At 41.9% G+C, this 19,479-nt stretch overlaps 2 protein-coding genes across 5 annotated transcripts in view; one reads left to right on the top strand and one right to left on the bottom strand.

Annotated features, from left to right (window-relative positions):
* The window catches only part of LOC134102133 (uncharacterized), a 76,224-nt gene that overhangs the window by 39,373 nt on the left and 17,372 nt on the right, over positions 1-19,479 (top strand). For all 4 annotated transcript variants that reach the window (XR_009941482.1, XR_009941481.1, XM_062556135.1 and 1 more), the window contains one exon: positions 1,011-1,104. Coding sequence is in view for 2 of the 4 variants with exons in the window: in XM_062556135.1 (XP_062412119.1) it covers positions 1,011-1,104 (94 nt within the window). In the remaining 2 variants the exon portion in view is untranslated. The remainder of the gene's footprint in view (positions 1-1,010; positions 1,105-19,479) is intronic.
* Positions 14,287-15,706, bottom strand: sox14 (SRY-box transcription factor 14). Its single transcript, XM_062556749.1, has one exon. The coding sequence runs from the start codon at positions 15,327-15,329 to the stop codon at positions 14,613-14,615; it is 717 nt and encodes a 238-aa protein (XP_062412733.1). The 5' UTR covers positions 15,330-15,706; the 3' UTR covers positions 14,287-14,612.

Below are 19,479 nucleotides of genomic sequence, written 5' to 3'. Positions count from 1 at the left end.
TGGCCTCTAGAGGGACCTGTGTTCACTGCCCTGTTCTGTGCATCCCTCCAAGGGTATGCCTCCCCAGACCATTACTGACCCACCACCAAACCGGTCATGTTGAATGATGCTGAATGATGTTGCAGGCAGCATAACGTTCTCCACGACATCTCCAGACCCTTCAATGTCTGTCACATGTGCTCAGGGTGAACCTGCTCTTATCTGTGAAAAGTACAGGGCGCTAGTGTTAGACCTGCCAATATTGCATTCTATGGCAAATGTCAATTGAGCTCCACAGTGCTGGGCAGGGAGCACAGGTCCCTCTAGAGGCCATCGGTTCCTCAGGCCACCTTCATGAAGTCTGTTTCTGGCAGTGTGGCCAGAGACATTCACACCAGTGACCTGCTAGAGGTCATTCTGTAAGGCTCTAGTAGGGCTCCTACTGTTCCTCCTTGCACAAAGGAGCAGATACTGGTCCTGCTACTGGGTTAAGGATCTTCTACCACTCTGCCCTGCTCTCCTAGAGCAATTGCCTGTCTCCTGGAATCTCTTCCATGCTCTTGAGACTGCAGGGGGAGACACAGCAGTCATTTTGGCAATGGAACGTATTGGTGTGCCAATCTGAAGGAGTTGGACTACCCTGTGCAACCTCTGTAGGCTCCAGATACTGGCTTATGCTACCAGTGGTAACACTGACCTTATCCAAATGCAAAACTAGTGCCAAATCAGTCAAGAAGGATGAAGATGGAAAAATTACCATGTGCCACCACCTGTAAAAACATTCCTGTTTTGGGGGTCGTCACAGTTGGCCCTCTAGTACACCTGTAGAACATTTTGTTGACATCAAAGCAGGTCAACCTGATTCACAAACCACCTCTGTTACATAACTGGCCAAATCAATATCTCACAAGTATGACTGACTTGATGCTATACTCCTATGAACCAGTGTTCCCTTTATTTTTTTGAGCAGTGTAGATAGTCATAGGAGACCATCCCAATAAAGAGTGACAGTGTCCTTTTTTTGTCACCAGCCAAAGAGAAAACAGAACTGGCTGAGACTAACAGTTCTGAGCGAGGCAGAGGGCAGATAAGGTCAAGCAGCAATGAACACAGGCAAGGCAGCAGGTAAGAATACACTCTGAACCTCTGACACACATATGCATACATACACACACACACACACACACACACACACACACACACACACATACCAGGTTAAAAGTGCTGTCTGTGATTCTTTCTAAAGGTTTTTGATATTTGAACTCAACAGCCAATCAATTCTAATGAGCCCTTTTGTTGTTGTGGAGCAATGTGTTGATTGACTGGAATGTTGTATGGCCCAGTTTCGGATTATAGTTTGTAGGTGAGGACTGTATGAGCTCTGTGCGTACACACACACAATGAACAGCTATGGGACCAAGAGGAGTACATTCCCTAAAATTGACAAGAAGTGTATTGTTATAACATTGGTAGGCAACATATACATTCCAATCCTGGTGTTCAGAATAGTGAATGTATTGTTTTGAGCATATTGTTTTGCATATTGTCAGTCACGTTCGTTTACTGTCAGGTTGTCAACACGAGGAGTCTGACCTGAAACTCTTAACTTCTCCCTCGACATCATATCTTAGCTACGGTTCCGCTACACAAGAGCAGCAACAGAAGACAAATGTCCTTGTGGCTAACAGCCTCTCTGTGAAAAGACTGGCTGGTCTTCACCACTGCCGGTGAGATATCATGTCCTCTACAGTAAACAGATGCCTCACGGCAGGCTCCTGAGACATTGCCACTCAGCTCAGGCTTGACATCCTTCAACTGTTTGTCTATGGCTCAAAGAGGCTTGCTTGTCGCAATTAGGGCTATTAAAGGAACACTTCACCATTTTTTTCATATTAAACTATGTTATTCCCTTAATTAAGACGAGTTGATACATACCTCTCACGTTTCCATGCGTGCACTCACTGGCTCTGGCGCGCGGCGCAACTTTGATAGCAGTTACACGAGTAGTCACACGGCCAAGTATGTTGAGACAAAATAAAACGTGGTGCATTTGTAAGCAGGTAAGAGGGATAACTATATTGTGTGGCGCAGTAATATCCTCACTCTTGCACTTTCAGCTTCACTTTGGAGTGAGGATATTACTGCGTAGAGTCTAAGTGCTCCCAATGTTATTCCGCCACACAATATAGTTATCCCTTTTTGTAGTAAAGCACACACATGTGCATATGTTTGCGCAACAAAGTGCAATCCTTGACTTGTGATGTTATATAAGGCCCGCCGCTTCTCCATTCAAACTTTTCTTTTGCCCCAGTTCTCTCATTTAATTGGTGTTTCACAAGAGCTCAAGGCCTGAGGTCGTGAATAAACTGGAGGCCTCAGCCAATGTGAATATAAAGAGGCAACGTGGCCTTACAAAGCTGAAGGTAAAAAGCTTAATGATGTTTTGCCTGTTTTGAGGCTTGTCGCCCTCGCGCTTTTATCTTTATTTGTACTCTGTGGCCATATACCCATTGATTCCCTCCATACATTACATCTCCCAACTGGCACTGTGCCTGCGCAAGTCCAATCTCCACCTCTGTGTTAGGTCGCCATGTTTACTATTTGTTTGTGTTTTCTTTGATGGATGCTGCTGAAGTGACTTAAGGCAGTTAATGTTACCCATATATGCCATTTCTATATGAACTGCCCTTGACATCGCTGGCACCCTGCCAAACAAGGTATACTAGGAATGTATGATACATTCCAAACATGCTGTCCTTTGATGAACAAAGTAGCTTCATTGACTGAGAGAAATAGGCTTCCAGGATACAATATCATCTGAAATTCAAATTGCATATGCATATGATTATGTAGTCTAACAGATATTTATTCTGATGACCTTGTTACCTCTTTGGTCCATGAGTGTGTTTGAATTGGTACAAAGTGATGACTGGGGGGGGGGGGGGGGGGTTGTCAAAGAGCATTAAGCACGGGCATTCAGAGAGGCAAAACTTAATGGGCTTAGGACATAATGGCTGCAAATAGCCATTCATAGCTACACATAAGAAACAAAGCTAATGGGAAATACAAGAATACAGTCTCCCCGAACGCACAGAATAGGCCAAGGTAAAAGGCAAAAAAGGGACGTTTAGTTCCTTTTATGTAGAAAAAAACAATGCATATGCTTTTCATCATGTCATTGAGGGGGAAAAAAGTCGTTTTTGCCCACTCATAAGCCTGTTCTATTGATACAAGGAAATGCAGCCTCTAAATCAATGGGCCACTCAAGGACAGCGTGAGATTTGAATATGCGCATGAGACATTTCCGTTTAACATGGGCGATGCTGAATGGAGGCAGCCTAGAGAATGATGTCTGCTGGAGTGCCAGATCACTGAAGAATCACTTAAGGGTACTGGCTCATGTATATGAGCCTCATGGCCTTATGGCGGTCAGACGATTCCGTAGAGCGCAGAATCCCACACATTCATTGCATTCAGTGCTGTCTGGAAGCAGCTTTTCCTAGATATACAGTATGTGGAGGTTTGCATTGAACCTTTACATTGACCCTATAATCAAAGCCTCTGGACCAAGATGATCAGACGACCAAATAGAAAACAGAATCCTAAATTAGACATCAGCAATCAGCTATGAGGAGATGGGCTTGCCCCCAACCCCCTTTTCCCCCGCCTTAGAAATCACATTAAACTTACGGTAAACTTTATGATAATGCACCAATTACTTTGTAGATCATCTGAAAACAGGAGATACCGCACATGTGTAAACTGGGGTGAATCCCTTCCAGAAATGGAGATTAATTTCCAAAGGTAATTGTAGGTGTGGAAATTGCATATTATCGCCTTACTGCTCAAGAGTACAGCACTGAAGGCCTATTTGGCGCCTAAAGTTGCCACAGAATAAATATTTATCTTTTTTTTTTTTCTAGGGTCTCTTTGTTGGGTTCGCCACCTCACATCATTGTGATCTATGGTGTCTCTATGGCGCACTCACAAAATAGTCAGAGCGAAATAAATATATAACAATGACAATGAGCAAAGTTGTGGTGGGGGGTTGATTTTGAGACTTCAAAGGCTCCGCTATCTTCTGCGGTATGTACGCAGTGTGTGCCTTCAGTGAGTGGAGGAGCCCTTTTTAATGATTCCATGGAAGATTGCCACATCGACAAGCCTCCCTGCAATAAATAAAATTAACAAACATTTCTGTAGGGTCTGTTCAAAGGGAAAGAGAGCCCAATGTTTTTTGTCCCGATAAGTGGTCTAAACGTGGCACCCCCCGCACACCCCGCACCACCACCCCTTTTTCCGCTCTCTCGTGATTAGTCTAATCCAGTGAGAAGTGCGTGCAGGGGTTTTGATTGAGTCAGCCACCGTGGCCCCCCCGAGGGGACCCTGCTGATAAGTGCCTTTACCTTTCACCTCCAGAACCCCACGCACGCAGCCCCGGCTAATCTCATTTGGACCAGGAAGGCATGCTCAGGCAAGGGGAGCAGCGATTAGCATCCTCCCTGTTCAGGGATTCACTCGTGGCTCCTCTCTCTCTCTCTCTCTCTCTCTCTCCCCTCTCTATCCCTCTCTCTCACTCTCTGTCTTTTGACCGACTGTTGTGTTCTCACTGACAATCTATCGTTCTCTTTTTGCTTTTGTTTCATCTCTGTCTCCTTATCTCTCAATATCTTGGATGCTCTCTTATTATCCTCCCTCATTCCTTTTTGATCTCTCTCTCTCTCTCTCTCTCTTACACTCACACTCTTTCTCATCTGGTTGAAGACCAGCTGTTGGACTGGCTCAACACACCTGGGTTGTGCAGTGAGTGTTTGTTGTTGTTTGTGTGCAAGCATAGGGGAGATAATGTGAGAATGTGAGAGAGTGTGTGTGTGTGTGTGTGTGCGCTTGTTTGCGTATGTGTGTGTGTGTGTGTGTGTGTGTGTCTGAGTATGTGTATGTATGATTACGAGCTACCAGTTTTACTACATACAGTAACAGACAAGCGACATATTAGAAACCCCTTCCTCAAGGAACAGCCATGTGAACTGAAGTAAATATAGTAAAACTCATCACAAACATGTCATGACAAAATTAAATCCTTAAATCCTTTCACTTGAAATAAATCTAATATTCATCACGGCAGCAGAGCAGACTGTGAAACAACAACAAGTAAATACGACAGCAAGGGCTGGGTGGTGTGAAAGCAGACAGCTCAAAAATGCACGTTTAATTCAGACACTGACCGCCTGACGAATCTGTGATTTACAGCACAATCAAGCCTTATTGTGGGACGTCAGTCATTCTCGATGGGGGCCTAAAATTACATCAACCCACTATCATTTAAAAGAAATTCCCACTAGAGCCAACACCAATAGCTTTCTTCCAGCAAACGATTAATTGCAGCAGGCCTTTTTAAAGCGCTAATCCCCTTTGTTAAGATTGATGTTGCGTTGGGGAGAAAAGGGATGACGAGGAGATCTGAACCGCTGCCCACAAATTTAATTACCTTTTCTCAGGTCCCGTGCAGTGCTTCCCCCACCTCTACTCACCTGTGTGTGTGTGTTTGTGTGTGTGTGTGTGTGTGTGGTTGTGTGTTTTAGAGAGAGAGAGAGTGAGAGTGTGTGTGTGTGTGTGTGTGTGTGTGTGTGTGTGCTCGGGGTGATAGAGGCACTGAAACTCACTGTTGCTGACTGATATCCCTTTCACCCAGAAGATGTAGACATCCAGATATGGACTGAGTTTAGGAATTTATTTGAACTCCTGTCCACCATGTGACACGTGACTGGATTCTTTGGTATTCAGTGAAAAGATTAATAGAACAGAAATGGCAGAACTTGCAGAAAAGCGTGTGTGTGTGTGTGTGTACTGTAAGTGTGTGTGTGTGTGTGTGTGTGTGTGGGCGGGCGCATGCGCACGCACGCGTGTATGTGCATGCATGTGTTTGATTCAATCTCGGCGTACTCGTTTGTGATTGCCCAAATCTCCAGCACATAGTCTGTACACTGACCACTGACCATACAGGGTCTAGGCGTGTTTGACTGACCCAGATGAACGGGTCACTCCCAGGTCATCCCTGTGAGCCTGACAGGTGGGACAGGTGGGACAGGTGACTGCTGGAGTGGTGAGCATGTGTCGAGCCATCGGCGGTGAACCCCGCCAGGAGTGCCATCACCTTGGACACCTGGGCTTGAGCGTGGCTGAAAGCGGCGCGATGCTCCTGATCACACTCCCCCAGAGAGGCCACGGCACGACTGACAGCCTGTCATCCTGTCAGCCAATCAGTGTCAATGAGTGCCATTTCAACCAATAGAGACAGACATCTCACTTTCACCTTGGTAGGAAGGATGGGGGGAACTGAAGATAACATTATTGATTCTTTTGCTGAAGTACTTGCTTTATTTAGTTATATTACATCAGATTTCATTTTTCAGGAAGGTGCAATGACCTGTTGTGTTTCTGGATTTCAGCTTCAATCACCTTTGTATTTGCTTAGTGCTTGTAGTCATAACCGGCTCTGTCACTGACAATAGAGTGGAAGTCAAATTTCTGTCAGATCACACAGGGGCCAAAAAAGCATGACAAGCAAAAAACTCCACAGTTCAAAGATTTGAAAACAGGCCGGCACATGAAGCATGCATCAGACCAAAAGATGAGATGAATGATAAATGCAGTAAGTAGCAGGATGTGGTGAAATGTGGGCCTGGCTGCCAAGAAAGGAGGAGAAAAACTCGAGTGGGACAAGGGGGGGAAAAACAACCCGGACAAGGGAAAAAAACAATTAAGTGCAGAAAAAGGAGGGGAGCAGGGCATAAATCAGTATCAGCATGTGGAGCTCTTCATAGTGCTTGCATCAGAAGCAGCAAGGTGGCATGATTTGTTTTTCGGTTCCAACCGAGTGGGTGGTTTCGTCTGTCATAGACACAGCCAGGGTCCTGGAGCTTGGCCCCTCTCTCCTCTCTCCTCCGACAGCACAGAGCAAACTGGTGTTCAGATGGCCTGCTCGCTCCACAGCTCTGATGTGTACGGAAATCTTCCTCACCGACCAGAAGATATTGTCAATCTGAATTCAACTGGTTTCATAAATCTATCACATAACTAAGTGTTGCAGTGATAGAAATTATCAGAAAAGAGGGGTTACAGAGTGAAGGATAGAAACGGTTAATTAAGTAATTAATTAAAGGGTTGAATATGTGTGGTGCAGAATTACTTTTCTACCAGAGGAGATGGTGTTGCGGAACGTTCTGGTTGATGTATTACCACAGTTTTAATATCAAGTCAGTTCAACACATAATATCAACATGCATTTTTCCTGGTTTCAGCAGGTCTACAGAAGGAAAATATTGACATATCATTTTGAAAATGGACAGAGAGAGCATTGTATTTTTAGCAAGTTAATATGAAATTGATTTTTTTCCAGACATAATTAATGTATGTCTAGCTGTGTTTGTCATTATTGAAAAAGCTGTTCCCTTTAATTTTTAATATGAGTGTTTGTGCACAGTAATCCAGCATGTATTTGAATTGTGTTAATAATAGTACCACATAGAAGAGTTGATCACAATGTGTGTGGTATATAGAGGGTTTGTTGGGCTGTAAAGCATCTAAACCTGTATGGTTTGGCATGAGAGTTGGACTCGTGGTTTATGGATTTCTGGATTACAGTCAGGGGGTATGGCAGTGATTACCTGGAGGTAAAAACAGTAGACAGAATAGAGGTGCAACATAGCAGACAATGATTTTATGTTCAAAGATTATGGCGGAAGATCCTAGACCAGGTCATGGGCAAGTCTTATAATTCAGTCAGTTTGGGGAAAGCATAATAATACCAAAGTACAGCATGCTCTACCACTTTTCAAATATGGCCTTCATATAGTGTGTTTCGACTCGTGCATTCAGATTCCATTTGAGACCGTGTATAAAGTCCATAAATGTGGAATGCGCAATAAAACCATACGTTTCCGGTAGGCTACGTTTATGCCTGTGGAGTAGCACAGGGAGATGCAAAGGCGGAAACCTGTCTACGCCTTTCTTCCAGGCGCACCGTTTCTTCTGACCTGAGGGGGATGTCGTGCATTAGCCTACAGTTCACCTCCGAAGTATAATTCAATGGTTTTCTTAGTTTCACCTTTAGCGAGATATTTAGCCTAATATTCGCAGTTTTACTGTTTTCTCATTGACGTCCTGGTATTGCCTGAATAAATGTGTTGTTTTGAAAGACAGTAGGCCTATCCTTTCAAATGTTGTTTGAAAAACGCATTCATGGTTTTGGAGTAAGTTGATTGTTTTGGAAACCACCTAAATGTTGCATTAGGCTACCTTACCTAAACATTAGTTTGTTCCTTCCAGACCATCTGATAAATTCGAGATGGAGGAATTGTTTTGAGCAGTGCTAAATAGTATTGATTTATTGCTTTTCTGTAGTACAATTAAGAACTGAGAGAACTTGCTCTTAAAAGTTCAAACTAAATGTGGCTAAAAGTTCCCACCAATGTTGTGAACTGGACAAACGGTTGAATGAAGAAGAATGGTAGAATTCACTATAGCCTATGTTCATAAGACAGACTGTTTATTCTAAAATGCCAAAGACAAAAGTACTCTTTGCTGACATGTTTTCTATTTTTTAATTCTTTCTTCACTCTTTCTTTATGTTGAGTTAATCAAGAAGTTCGAAATTGTCATGATAGGGCCGACATGACATACATGCCTACACATGACTAAATATTCTTATGACGTTTAGGCCCAGGCTTTAAGCTACGTTTCCTAAAGAATGCCAGTTTATTTTAAAAGAGAGAGACAGTTTTGCTGGCATTGTCACTAGCTTAACATGGACGAATTCTACACACAAATAAACAGCTGACAGCACGCAGCAATGGCAAACTTCACTGGTTCTTCATTCTTTATGTTGCCTTATTCAAGAAGTCCGACACGGCATACTTGTAGGCTACGCGACTAGTCTAGTATTCTTCAGACCATTATGCCTAGGCCTACAAATATCCAGATCATTGCATTGTATACTGATTGACATTAGCCTACGTTTAAAAAAAAAAAAAATGGAACGTCCCGCTTCACTAAGCCATCTCACTATGGGTGACCAACGGTTTATTTCCCAAACAGTATCCCTCTCATTTATTGATACTATCATATGCAACTCAAATAGCCTGAGAACAATTAGGATTTACTTGTAGCTACCAGATATTCTCCAAAATATGTACCATTTGACCTTTTTATTTACCAGAAGGCAGACTTCATGATTACTGAAGTAGGGGTGAATCTTTAATTATAGGCAAATATCAAATATCCTATTGATCAAATGTCATGAAATTGTGTTTTTTTTCTCCACTTTACCACATGAATATCACTGAAGAGAAAATGCATTGAGATATCTTTAATTTGTTATAAATGTGTGCGTAAAACTGATGGATAAAGTGTCAAGAGTAGCTATTTCAGTAATAGCTTCTAAACTTAGGCTGCTGTGTGTGTGGGTTATGGATAGGTGGGTTCTCTTGCACGCGAGTCAATGTATATTCCAATGCATGCATGCATGCGCAAGGGATCGAGCCTGTCTGCCTGCAAAAAAGTGTGCGTGCGTGTGTGTGTGTGTGTGTGTGTGTGTGTGTGTGTGTGTGTGGCAAGGGATGTATGCACTTCCTTTATATCAGTCGGAGGGGAATAAAGCCTCTGTGTAAATCACTTTCCCGACTGGAAGCGCACATTAAACAGCCGTGGTATGATTCCTTTTCTCTCAGCATATCCCTTCCCCATTTCCTTATCAGCTCGTTCACCATTTCATTTCTTTCAAATGAGAATTTAGGGACCCCCAAATTCAAGGCCGGAGCTTCAAACAACGGGAACGGGCTTTACTTTTCCTCTGTCAAAATGGTATCCCAGATCCAATTTCAGATAGACTGGGGGTTTAGCAATGATGCTTTTTTAGACTTAGAGGAAAGAGACAATAGTTAATATTTTAAAATGAGATCAGCTTTCCCTGCACCTGCCAGCGCATTCAACTATTCATATAGAATATTCTGGACATTAAGTTTGTGATAATAGAAATAGGCTGGCTTATCAGATCACTTGCATGTAAATAATAATAATAATCATGATGATGATAATAATAATAATTATTATTATAATCATTTTAGTATTTGTTCAATAACTGTTTTAGTAACTGTCGTAGTCAAGATACAGCTTGGTATCGTTTGGCATGCCAGTCAAGGATGGCGGCTTATTTTTTTTTAAGCTAACTACACTGACTTCAGTTGGAGTTAAATAGAAAATTAGCATGGCAAGATGCAGTGGGAGATATTTGTACCCGACATATCTTACTCGGCTCTACGCCGATGATTTCAGGGTGACATTAAGAGACAATGATGCAAATGACCCATGGCATTCAATTAAAAGTGTCATGTCCTTCTACTTTTGTTTCATGTGTTTTATATTTTCCACTAAAGTGTTTGAGGAAAGAAAAGCGCCTTGTGTCCCCTCCTCATTGACTTTTATCACTAAATTAAGCATATAAATGACCTGAAAGCACTGGCTGTCGCATTAAATTAAATAAAATAAAGAACAATTATCCTCTCTTTTTCTCTGATCTCCCGCTGAAAGCAGTCCCGGGGAGATAAGGCAGATTGAATTGGTCTGTGGGAGCAGAAACGCTCTGTTGTGCTCAAATAAAAACGTCTAGGAGAAGAGTTTAGGAGAGATTTAGGGCGTCTATAATTTCAAATCATAATTTCGCCTCTATTATTTTCCCTTGGCGCCGTGTGTGTGTGCCTGTGTGCACACGAGCGCGCGCGTGTGCGCGCTTTTAAAGTCTTTTTTTTTTTGGTTTTGTTTTCACCAGTTGAGTTCCATATACTTCCAAAGACCAAGCGTGGCAATTCAGTATGGCTGAAATGATCACAGTTGATTAATTGCCATGAAGGGGGTCATAAATTAACATCTAATTACACGCGCGCGCTCTTTCTGTCTTTCCCTCTCCCTCTTTCTCTCACACTCTCTCAACTTAACTAAACGTATTAAGTCGATTATCATTCACAATCATGTATTTCCATGTGACTGTGTAGGCCCGATGCATAATCATATTTAACAACTCATAATTCATAAAATGCTAATGTCTCTCACAGAGGGGGAGAGAGAGAAAGACAGACATGGGGGGGTAGGGGGGGGGGGGGTAGAAAGGTAGAGGTCTGCTGCTCTCCATTAGTTTAATACGGGTGTGTGAATTAACAACAAAGCCAATCCTTCTCTTCTTTCAAGTCAGAAGAATTATTCCACATTTAAGCTGAAGTGGGTTTAATTTGTGCGTAGTTGAGGCGCTGATTGCTTTAAGACATCGGGTGTAATATCACATGGCAGAAAATACACATTCTCTACCCCTTCTTTATGTAAGTGCTCTTGAAAGTAATTATCATTGTCCAATTTCAAAGTTGAATCTGCATGCTTTAGGGGACTGATGTGAAACTTAGTATTCGGTTCAATGAAGTATCACCCTAATTTACAGCGCCAGATAAGAGCAAAGTCTGTCATAAAAATCTGAGGCCGCCTGTCTCCTCCCCCTCCCTCCTCTATACTGAATTGCACCTTGGGCAATAGTGCAGAATCGTGAATCTTAACTTCTGCCGGCATATGTTCCTGGCAGATAAGTAAACAATCTGGATGTGAAATGAATTTTTTAATTAATGCAGTAATGCTATTACACCTCGGTGTGCAAATCCCATTCCCTACCCCTGCGACAATAGACAAAAAGTAGAGGCGAATTCCAATCCTCTGTTTGCCATCTCAACCCAAGCTTGTTTCCTTTCAGTGAATCCTATTCTATATTTAAATGATGGCTATAGTTTTTTTTTCGGGAAAAAGTATCTTCTCTGAAAGACTATAAATAAATCAGCGTACACCCGCTGTGAGTTAAAAAGCTCTCAGTACTTGAGGAGTTTGGAGAGCTAGTAGTTGGTCTTCTGCGTGGTCCCAGCAAGTTATTACATGTTAAGCTATTCAAATGCAGTTTGATGGTAATAATGCGATTTGTTTGTGTCCTTTATATTTCCTTTAGAGAATGTATAAAAGGTACAATGGAAGAAGATGTTGAATACCCCCAAATTTGTCATGGAATTTGTAATAGCTAAACTCGCACTTTCATTCAGTTTTGATGATGCAACATCAGAGAAACATAATTAATATTGCTTCAAGCCTTAATGCAACAATATCAACCGTTTTAAGTTACATTGCCATTAAAATAAACGCTTACCATGTGCAAAGTGAAAGCCACTATGAGGAGATATAATGTGTAAAACACACTTGCACTAAGAATGTCAGAGTTCTTACAGGTTACAGGGGTCTGAAGTGGTAGAGATCATGGGAAAACGCCTACAACTACTCTTGCGCAGGAGCTGTAAAACAGGTCCTTCTAGCGCAATAGCCGCGGGGGAGACCTCTCACACATCCTAACATCAAAGAGTGCGATCAGTTCATTTTAGTGTCACTATTATTCAAAGTGGGTACTTATACACCTGAAAGCAGTGAACATGTTTAGGAACCTGTTCTATGATCTGGCGCCATAGTCCAAACATGTTACTGTTCAAAAGACGAGAAAACAAATAGAAGACACAAGTGTCATGCTGGTCGAAAAGAACGTGGCCTACCTAGACTCTGAATCTGCATGGAACTAGTATGCGAAATACTTTTGGATTTAGCTGTTGTTTAAACTCTGAATCTGCATGGAACTAGTAGGCGAAATAGTTTTGGATTTAGCTGTTGTTTAAACATATGTTGTGCCTGTGGTAGGCTATTCAATTATGGCCCACTGCTACAGGTTTAGATAAAGGGTCGTTGCTGCTCTACAGAGTAATGTCCAACACAGGGAGAATTGACAGCACATGCCAGGCTGAATTAGACCCTTCAGGTAGGCCTCTGCCGTCTCCTAATGCAACGCGTTAGTGTCTATTATGCCATTTCGCATCTTCTGTACACATAACACTACCGGCAGCTAAAGGCCTACTCAGGAACAGAATAATAGCATACGCAGTATTACGCACTCAATTACCAGCTGCATTAGAATCTGTTTTCGCTGTTCGAAGCTGCCCACGTTGTCTTATTGCATAATTATTCATTTTCACGTATAGCGTTTTGTGATGCTAAACGGCGTGGCTGGCTAAGCTACTCCAACCACCCCCACTCCAAACTGATTTCCATCCTATTGTGGTGCACACTCTAAATTTCAATGGATTGTTGTTGTTTGGGGGCCTCTGTTTGCGTTCGACTCCCTGTACATTAATTGTTTTGCCATTTCATTCTGACATTGGTCCCTCAAGAGAAATCCTGGAAGCCACGCGTTGTCAACACTTATCTCACATCTATTCACGGTGAGCAGATGGGCACTCGGCACACTCTGATGAATCAGCGCATCCGTTTCAGGTTAAGGCGCTTGTTGGGACGATTGTTGGGAAAATGACAATGACAGGTTATGCGCAAAGCTTTCTTGTTCAATTTGGAGGTGGCGTCATCAATAAAGGAGCCGTGTTTTGTTTTAAAAAAATAATAAATAGATAAGTCCACAATTATGCTATGTGGAAATTGCAGCTCTAAAATTTACATTTGGCATGACAAAACATTTGACATAAACAAGTGACATTTTATTTTTTATAATTGTGTCAAAATAGCCTAGAAGGCTGAGCTTTTTGGATGCAAGTAAAGGCCATAATATTTTGATATTAATGTCTTGGTATTGCACTAGTTTCCTCCTTGGTTTTTTAATACCGACTTTACTATCCCAAGCCTAACAAAATATGGCTATGGCATTTCTAAATCACCAAACTCTACTAGCAATGTAATCACAACAATTCTTTTCTATTCTTTTGAAGACAGATTGTCTTTATTCAAAACGTCTTTGCTCGGCAAATGAACAAAGAAACGAGGTATCCCCTTCTAGATACATGTCCTTTCCATAACAAGACAGGTTTTAAATTACCATCTCAGATTAAAAATACAACATTAACTGCTTAACTTCATAACTGAAGCTCTTTTTTCAAATAAAATTAACGTGTGACTATTAGCACTGAACCACAGGAAATGCAAAAAATTAAAAATATTGAATGATAAGATTTTTTCATTTGATATTTTAAATAGACTGTCTAATTTTATGTGCCAGTTTGATAAATATAAACAATATAACCCGTATATTCATTCAACTCAAAGGTCCTAGTTTTGACCCTAACCATATCATCTGAGTGCCAAAAAATCAAGACATTATACAGGAAACAAGTAGACTAATCGATAATTGTGCAAACCAAAATTGTCTTGAAAATATGATGATCATAATAATATTAATCACTGAACAAAAATATTATTATAGCATCAAAATGTACATAATAAATAAAGTTAAAGGCGTCCCTTTCCGGTTGCCATTAATAAACATTATAACATTTACAAGTCTTACAGTTCACAGGGCACCTGCCTTACATCAATTCCCAGCTCCACGCTGAGGTTGTAGGAACGTCTTGTTCGATCGCGTTTAAAGTTATCGTCCGGTTCCTCTGTCAAGTCCTCGGCTTCATGAAATGTTTATGATGTTTCTTTAAGATTGCGTTTGGTCCGTATATACATGCATCATTGTATTCAAGTTTTCAAAGAGAAGTCAGTCTTTTATAATCAGGTTACATAGCCGCAGCGTGTGCTGAAGAGTATGGGTCTATCCCAGTCTTGGTCATACCTGGAAAAAGTATGTAGGCAACGGGAGGTTGTAAACTCGACGTCGACCAGGCTGTGCAGTTACAGGGTACCACATACCCAGGGTTTGTGGGCGAAGGGTGGGTATGGGTGTGCTGGCTTGGGCAGCCCAAACTACCAAAAGCGCCGTTCTGGTATCCCAATGAGGACGCATAGGGCAAAGTGCTGGTGGTCAACGTGTGGGGCATCTCTGTCATCTTCTGTATGGCGCTTGAACTGAACTGGCTTGGGTCAAGAAATGAGTAAGGTGTCGACGTTGGCGGCAGAAATGCTCTGGCTTTTTCTGAGGCACTCAAAAGAGAGTCCGCGGCCGATATGGGAAGTCCTTTCAAGTGATCCGTGTCCCCAAGGTAGGGCAAGGGGAAGACGTACCTGTCCTTCTTCAGCAGGTTTTTGGGCTTGCGTCTGGGTCTGTACTTGTAGTCTGGGTGCTCTTTCATATGCTGCGCTCGCAGCCGCTTCGCCTCGTCGATGTAGGGTCGCTTCTCTGATTCTGACAACAGCTTCCACTCCGCGCCGAGTCTTTTGCTTATTTCTGAATTATGCATTTTAGGATTGTCTTGTGCCATTTTCCTTCTCTGGCCCCGGGACCAAACCATGAAGGCATTCATGGGTCTCTTGATATGATCTGCTGGCTTTGACATTTTACGACTCTCTGTTTACCCCCCTATCAAAACAACGCAGAAAAGTTCTGTAACCAACCAATGCAGAAAGATATTCACCTGTTTCGCAGACAGACGCTAGGCATGCCACTTCTTAAATGCAGAGAAGTGTTGCAAAAACGGCATCAATGAAAATAAGGCTCCCACTTGTTTCGATCGTCGGGTAGAAGCAGTGGTTTCGAAGTTGAAAATGTCTTCCTCTTCTGCAAAACGGCGCTTTTCGGTGCCACTCGAGCGCCTGCAATCCACCGAGGTGAGAAGGCGAAGTCCCGCAGTCGATAAGGAATGTTTGTGTGCGTGTTTTTTCTTAGAGGTTTCTCGCCTTGCAAAGCACCTGGCTAGGAAATGAGGAAGAGTGTGTGAATGAGAGCCAAAAGCGGTGAAGTTCAAAGGCTGCGCTGGTTTGGTCTGCACGCAATCTGACATAATCGCAGGGCGTAGACTTGCCAACCTGAGCACCCAATCAGCACAGAGAAACCGACATAATACCTTTACGAAAATATGTATATTACCACACAAACAAAGATTGGGGAGGAAAAGGAGGTTACTCTCCTCCCTCCCAGAATCCATTTACTTTAAGCTGTACAAACACAGACCTTCAACCTTGTTTTGCAATAAAACCTGACTTCTGACGGTGTAAATCTTAGACACCAGTTCAGTCTGGAATAGTAAACGCAATCAAATACTATATGTTTAGGCTACGTTTTCCCCATACATGCAAATGAGCTGTTTTACAGTCGTTTCCAGACATAAATATTCATTTTATAGTGTAAACTTAAAATTTCGATTTCAAGTTTTTATGAAATTATGCAATATTTATGTAATGCGTACTCGTGTAGTAGTTTTACGAAAATAAAATAATCGGTGTTAACACATATTTTTTAACACTTGTTTTTAAGGGGGAAAACGCTATGTGGTGTCAATTTCGAATGACAAGGTGCTGCAGCAGTTTTTAAAGATAACAGAAATGAGATTAAACAAAACAAATGAAATAGGTAGTATTATAACCACTCTAAACACAGACTTGCTCCCAGGCCTGTTGTCAATGACAATGCCCCTCAGGCCAATATTTATTAAACGAGAACAATTGTACACGTCTCTCTTGGGACGAGGTTGGTTGAGGCTTGCACCTGTTTTGCCGTCCTAATCTCACAGCAAAGCGACCCCCGTGTAGAACATACCCATAGACCATTTATGAATGCTTCAGAATTGTAGCGACAGAAGCCGTCTCTGATACATAGCACGAATTTAGCATTTTGAAAACAATGTGCTATTCGTTAACGTATTTTTGGAGATTGTGCCAGTGAAAGTAAATGGGGTGAATCTCAGTGAAAGCAAATGGGACATAAGCCCTCCAATATACAATGGCATAATAAACTCTACTTTTATGGGGGAAAAAAATCTTATAGAATTAGAATATAAGTCTGTCTGTTTAAAATTGTATAGAAACTTTTTAAGAAAGATTTTTTTCTTATTATTTGATAGTGTAAACTGTTATTCATTTGCCGGGAAAGATGATGTTAAAATACTTTTTTTTCCAGTTTTTAAATCGACGTTATAGAATACATTGGAATGTTTATACAAGAAGCCTACCAGAAATTAATTGTTGTGCTTTCACAGTTGGTGGTTTTTAGCCAAAGTGCGTGGGCTCTTCAACATGCAAATTGTGCTGTTTAAAAGGGTGACGGCTGTAATAAGCCCGAGGCAAAGCGGCTGTGATGCATGAGCCCGCACTTGTGATTATTAAGTGAAATGTATATGTGATCCCTCTCGCACGCCAGCAGAATGTGACCGAAATCGAACGTCGACTATTCAGCACATTTTCCCCATCATTAGATGCGCAAAATACGCGCTCAAAACGATTCAACACTTCAATTAATACCCGTGTAGCGCGTGGCGTGGACCAGCTGGATGTGCTGCGAGCCCATATCAGAATTGTGTCAAAATAAAAACTATAGCCACCATCAATATTCATGGCCCGTTATGCCTTCAAGCTAACAGTTTGCTCAGTCACCTGGTCCTCGGCTAAGGATAAACCTTTGCGGAGGCAATTAGAATTTGATCACTCCTGGTTCCGGTATAGCTTAACAATTATAATGCAGCTCTTACTAAAGGTTCTGCATTAAAACCTCTTGATGTAAGCTACAAATAGCTTTCAGTGATGTGAAAATGCACAGAACGCTTCATAACACAATAACTGGATTCCGTAGGCTGCCGCTATAAAAACCCAGAAAGTTTGTCGAAAGACCCGAGTCGAGCTGGCCTCCACAGGATGAGCACAGTAACCTCCACACAAGAAGAAGCTGGCTCCTTTAAATGAGAGCTGAAAGCAGACCCACACTCTTGAGTCCACAATTTGATCCTAGCGATGAATTGACGTGGTTTGGCGGTTCACGTTGCCAATGCCCAGTCCAACACACATGCCCGGGCGCACAGAGTGCGCATAATACTCGGGTAGTGGGGCAGTCTGTCTACGGTTTGGTGGTCTGCGTTAATGTCAGATCCATGTCCAAGTTGAAATGTGTTCCAGTTCCAAGCGTTGATTGCGTATTAATGTATAATTTAAGTAACGTTTTGATTTATTTATTTATTTTTTGATAGACTAATTTACATAAATCAGAACAGTCGTATGTTATGTGTTGGGGATGATATAATCCAACATTTCTTTGTCTCATTACCTTCCTGTCCTCTTGCAGTAATATAATAGTCACTCTTCCAGAGAAATCCTGCAAACATCATCTCCTTTTACACATAATTTGGAAAGGGAATTAGCCGAAAATACTCGGGACACTATGCAAACTCTCACAGTCCATCTGAAAGAGATGTGCTGAGAGCAATATGAAGTAAGATTTGTGAAATCAACCATGTCAGACGCGTTAGTCATTAAACAGAGATAGGCTAATTATTGCGCACTGGAAGAAGGATCAGCCGGAGGAATACTGCAAGGTTGTGTGCCGGTGTAGAGTGAGCTATGAAAACTCCAGCAGTGGGCCAAGGAGAATGATGGTGAATGATGCTTACCAATGACAATGAATGATGCCCATGGACGTTATTTGGTGCGAGTTTGTATGCGTGTGTGAGTGTTTGCGCGCGCGTGGTGTGTGCATTGTGCAACACAGTTGTTATTTTGGGTGTTTTGTTGTTTTTTTATATTTTAATGCCATGATTCAGTGTCTCACCCACTTGATTCTAACGACAAAAGTAGATTTAATAGGCCATGGCTGTCGCTAGATCAAGAGATTGTTGCATGATCCCATTTATGGGAATTGATGTTAAAAGGCTGAGACTTGTCATCTTCGGTCCAGTGCTGAGGTAAACATCAGTGCAACCCAGTCGACAATATGTTTAGATTTAAGAAGTTTCACAACATGAAAATATAACAAATCCACCCTGATGTTAAAGATCATCAGGTCAACATAACGTAAAGTAATGTTCTCCGAATTACATGCAGAAGGGTTTCAATTCAGTCGCCACATGAGGTGCATATTACTGCCATTGCAACTGTGACATAATTATAGAGACATGTCACATAGGCTATCGGTAACAAATTATCGCACATATGTAGTTTAAAGCAAACGACGCGAAGTACAATAAAGTTCAAAGCGAGTAGTTTACTTATACGAAACAAGATACTCTGATGTCTTCGTCTTGACTGTGGGAAATGTGGAAACAAAACCCGTGTTTTTGTCCTAGTGAGGAGACTGGAGATAAACTGACAAGTTAATGGAGATTAAAACTAGACTAGGCGAAGATCAAACCGACCAAATATCATCTTTTCTCTTCGAAGAAGTTTATTTTCAAGTCATGTCATATATATTTATACTTTCCTAACAACACCCAACAAATCTGTTTTGGGTTAACATTCAGGTGACGGTGTCATTGATGTAGCCTTAAAACCATGACCAACGTTCCCCTCTCAAGTTTGTGTTGAAGTGCCATCCATATTTTATACATAGCCTATATAATGTAGCCATACTCTCCATACATGCCAACCTATTGGATGCTACAATAGAGCTCATCCCACATAATATGTCCATCCATCTTCCAGGAAATGGTTAGAATGAAGCTCGTAGCCTACTTCAAATGAATGGACCAGAAAGTCATAGCGGGAGCCTGAGTGCACCGAGGTAAG

This window comes from Sardina pilchardus, chromosome 15 (assembly GCF_963854185.1).
Source record: "Sardina pilchardus chromosome 15, fSarPil1.1, whole genome shotgun sequence".
NCBI lineage: Eukaryota > Metazoa > Chordata > Actinopteri > Clupeiformes > Clupeidae > Sardina > Sardina pilchardus.
Note: the sequence above shows the minus strand (reverse complement) of the source record. Positions and strands in the feature narration are given on the sequence as shown.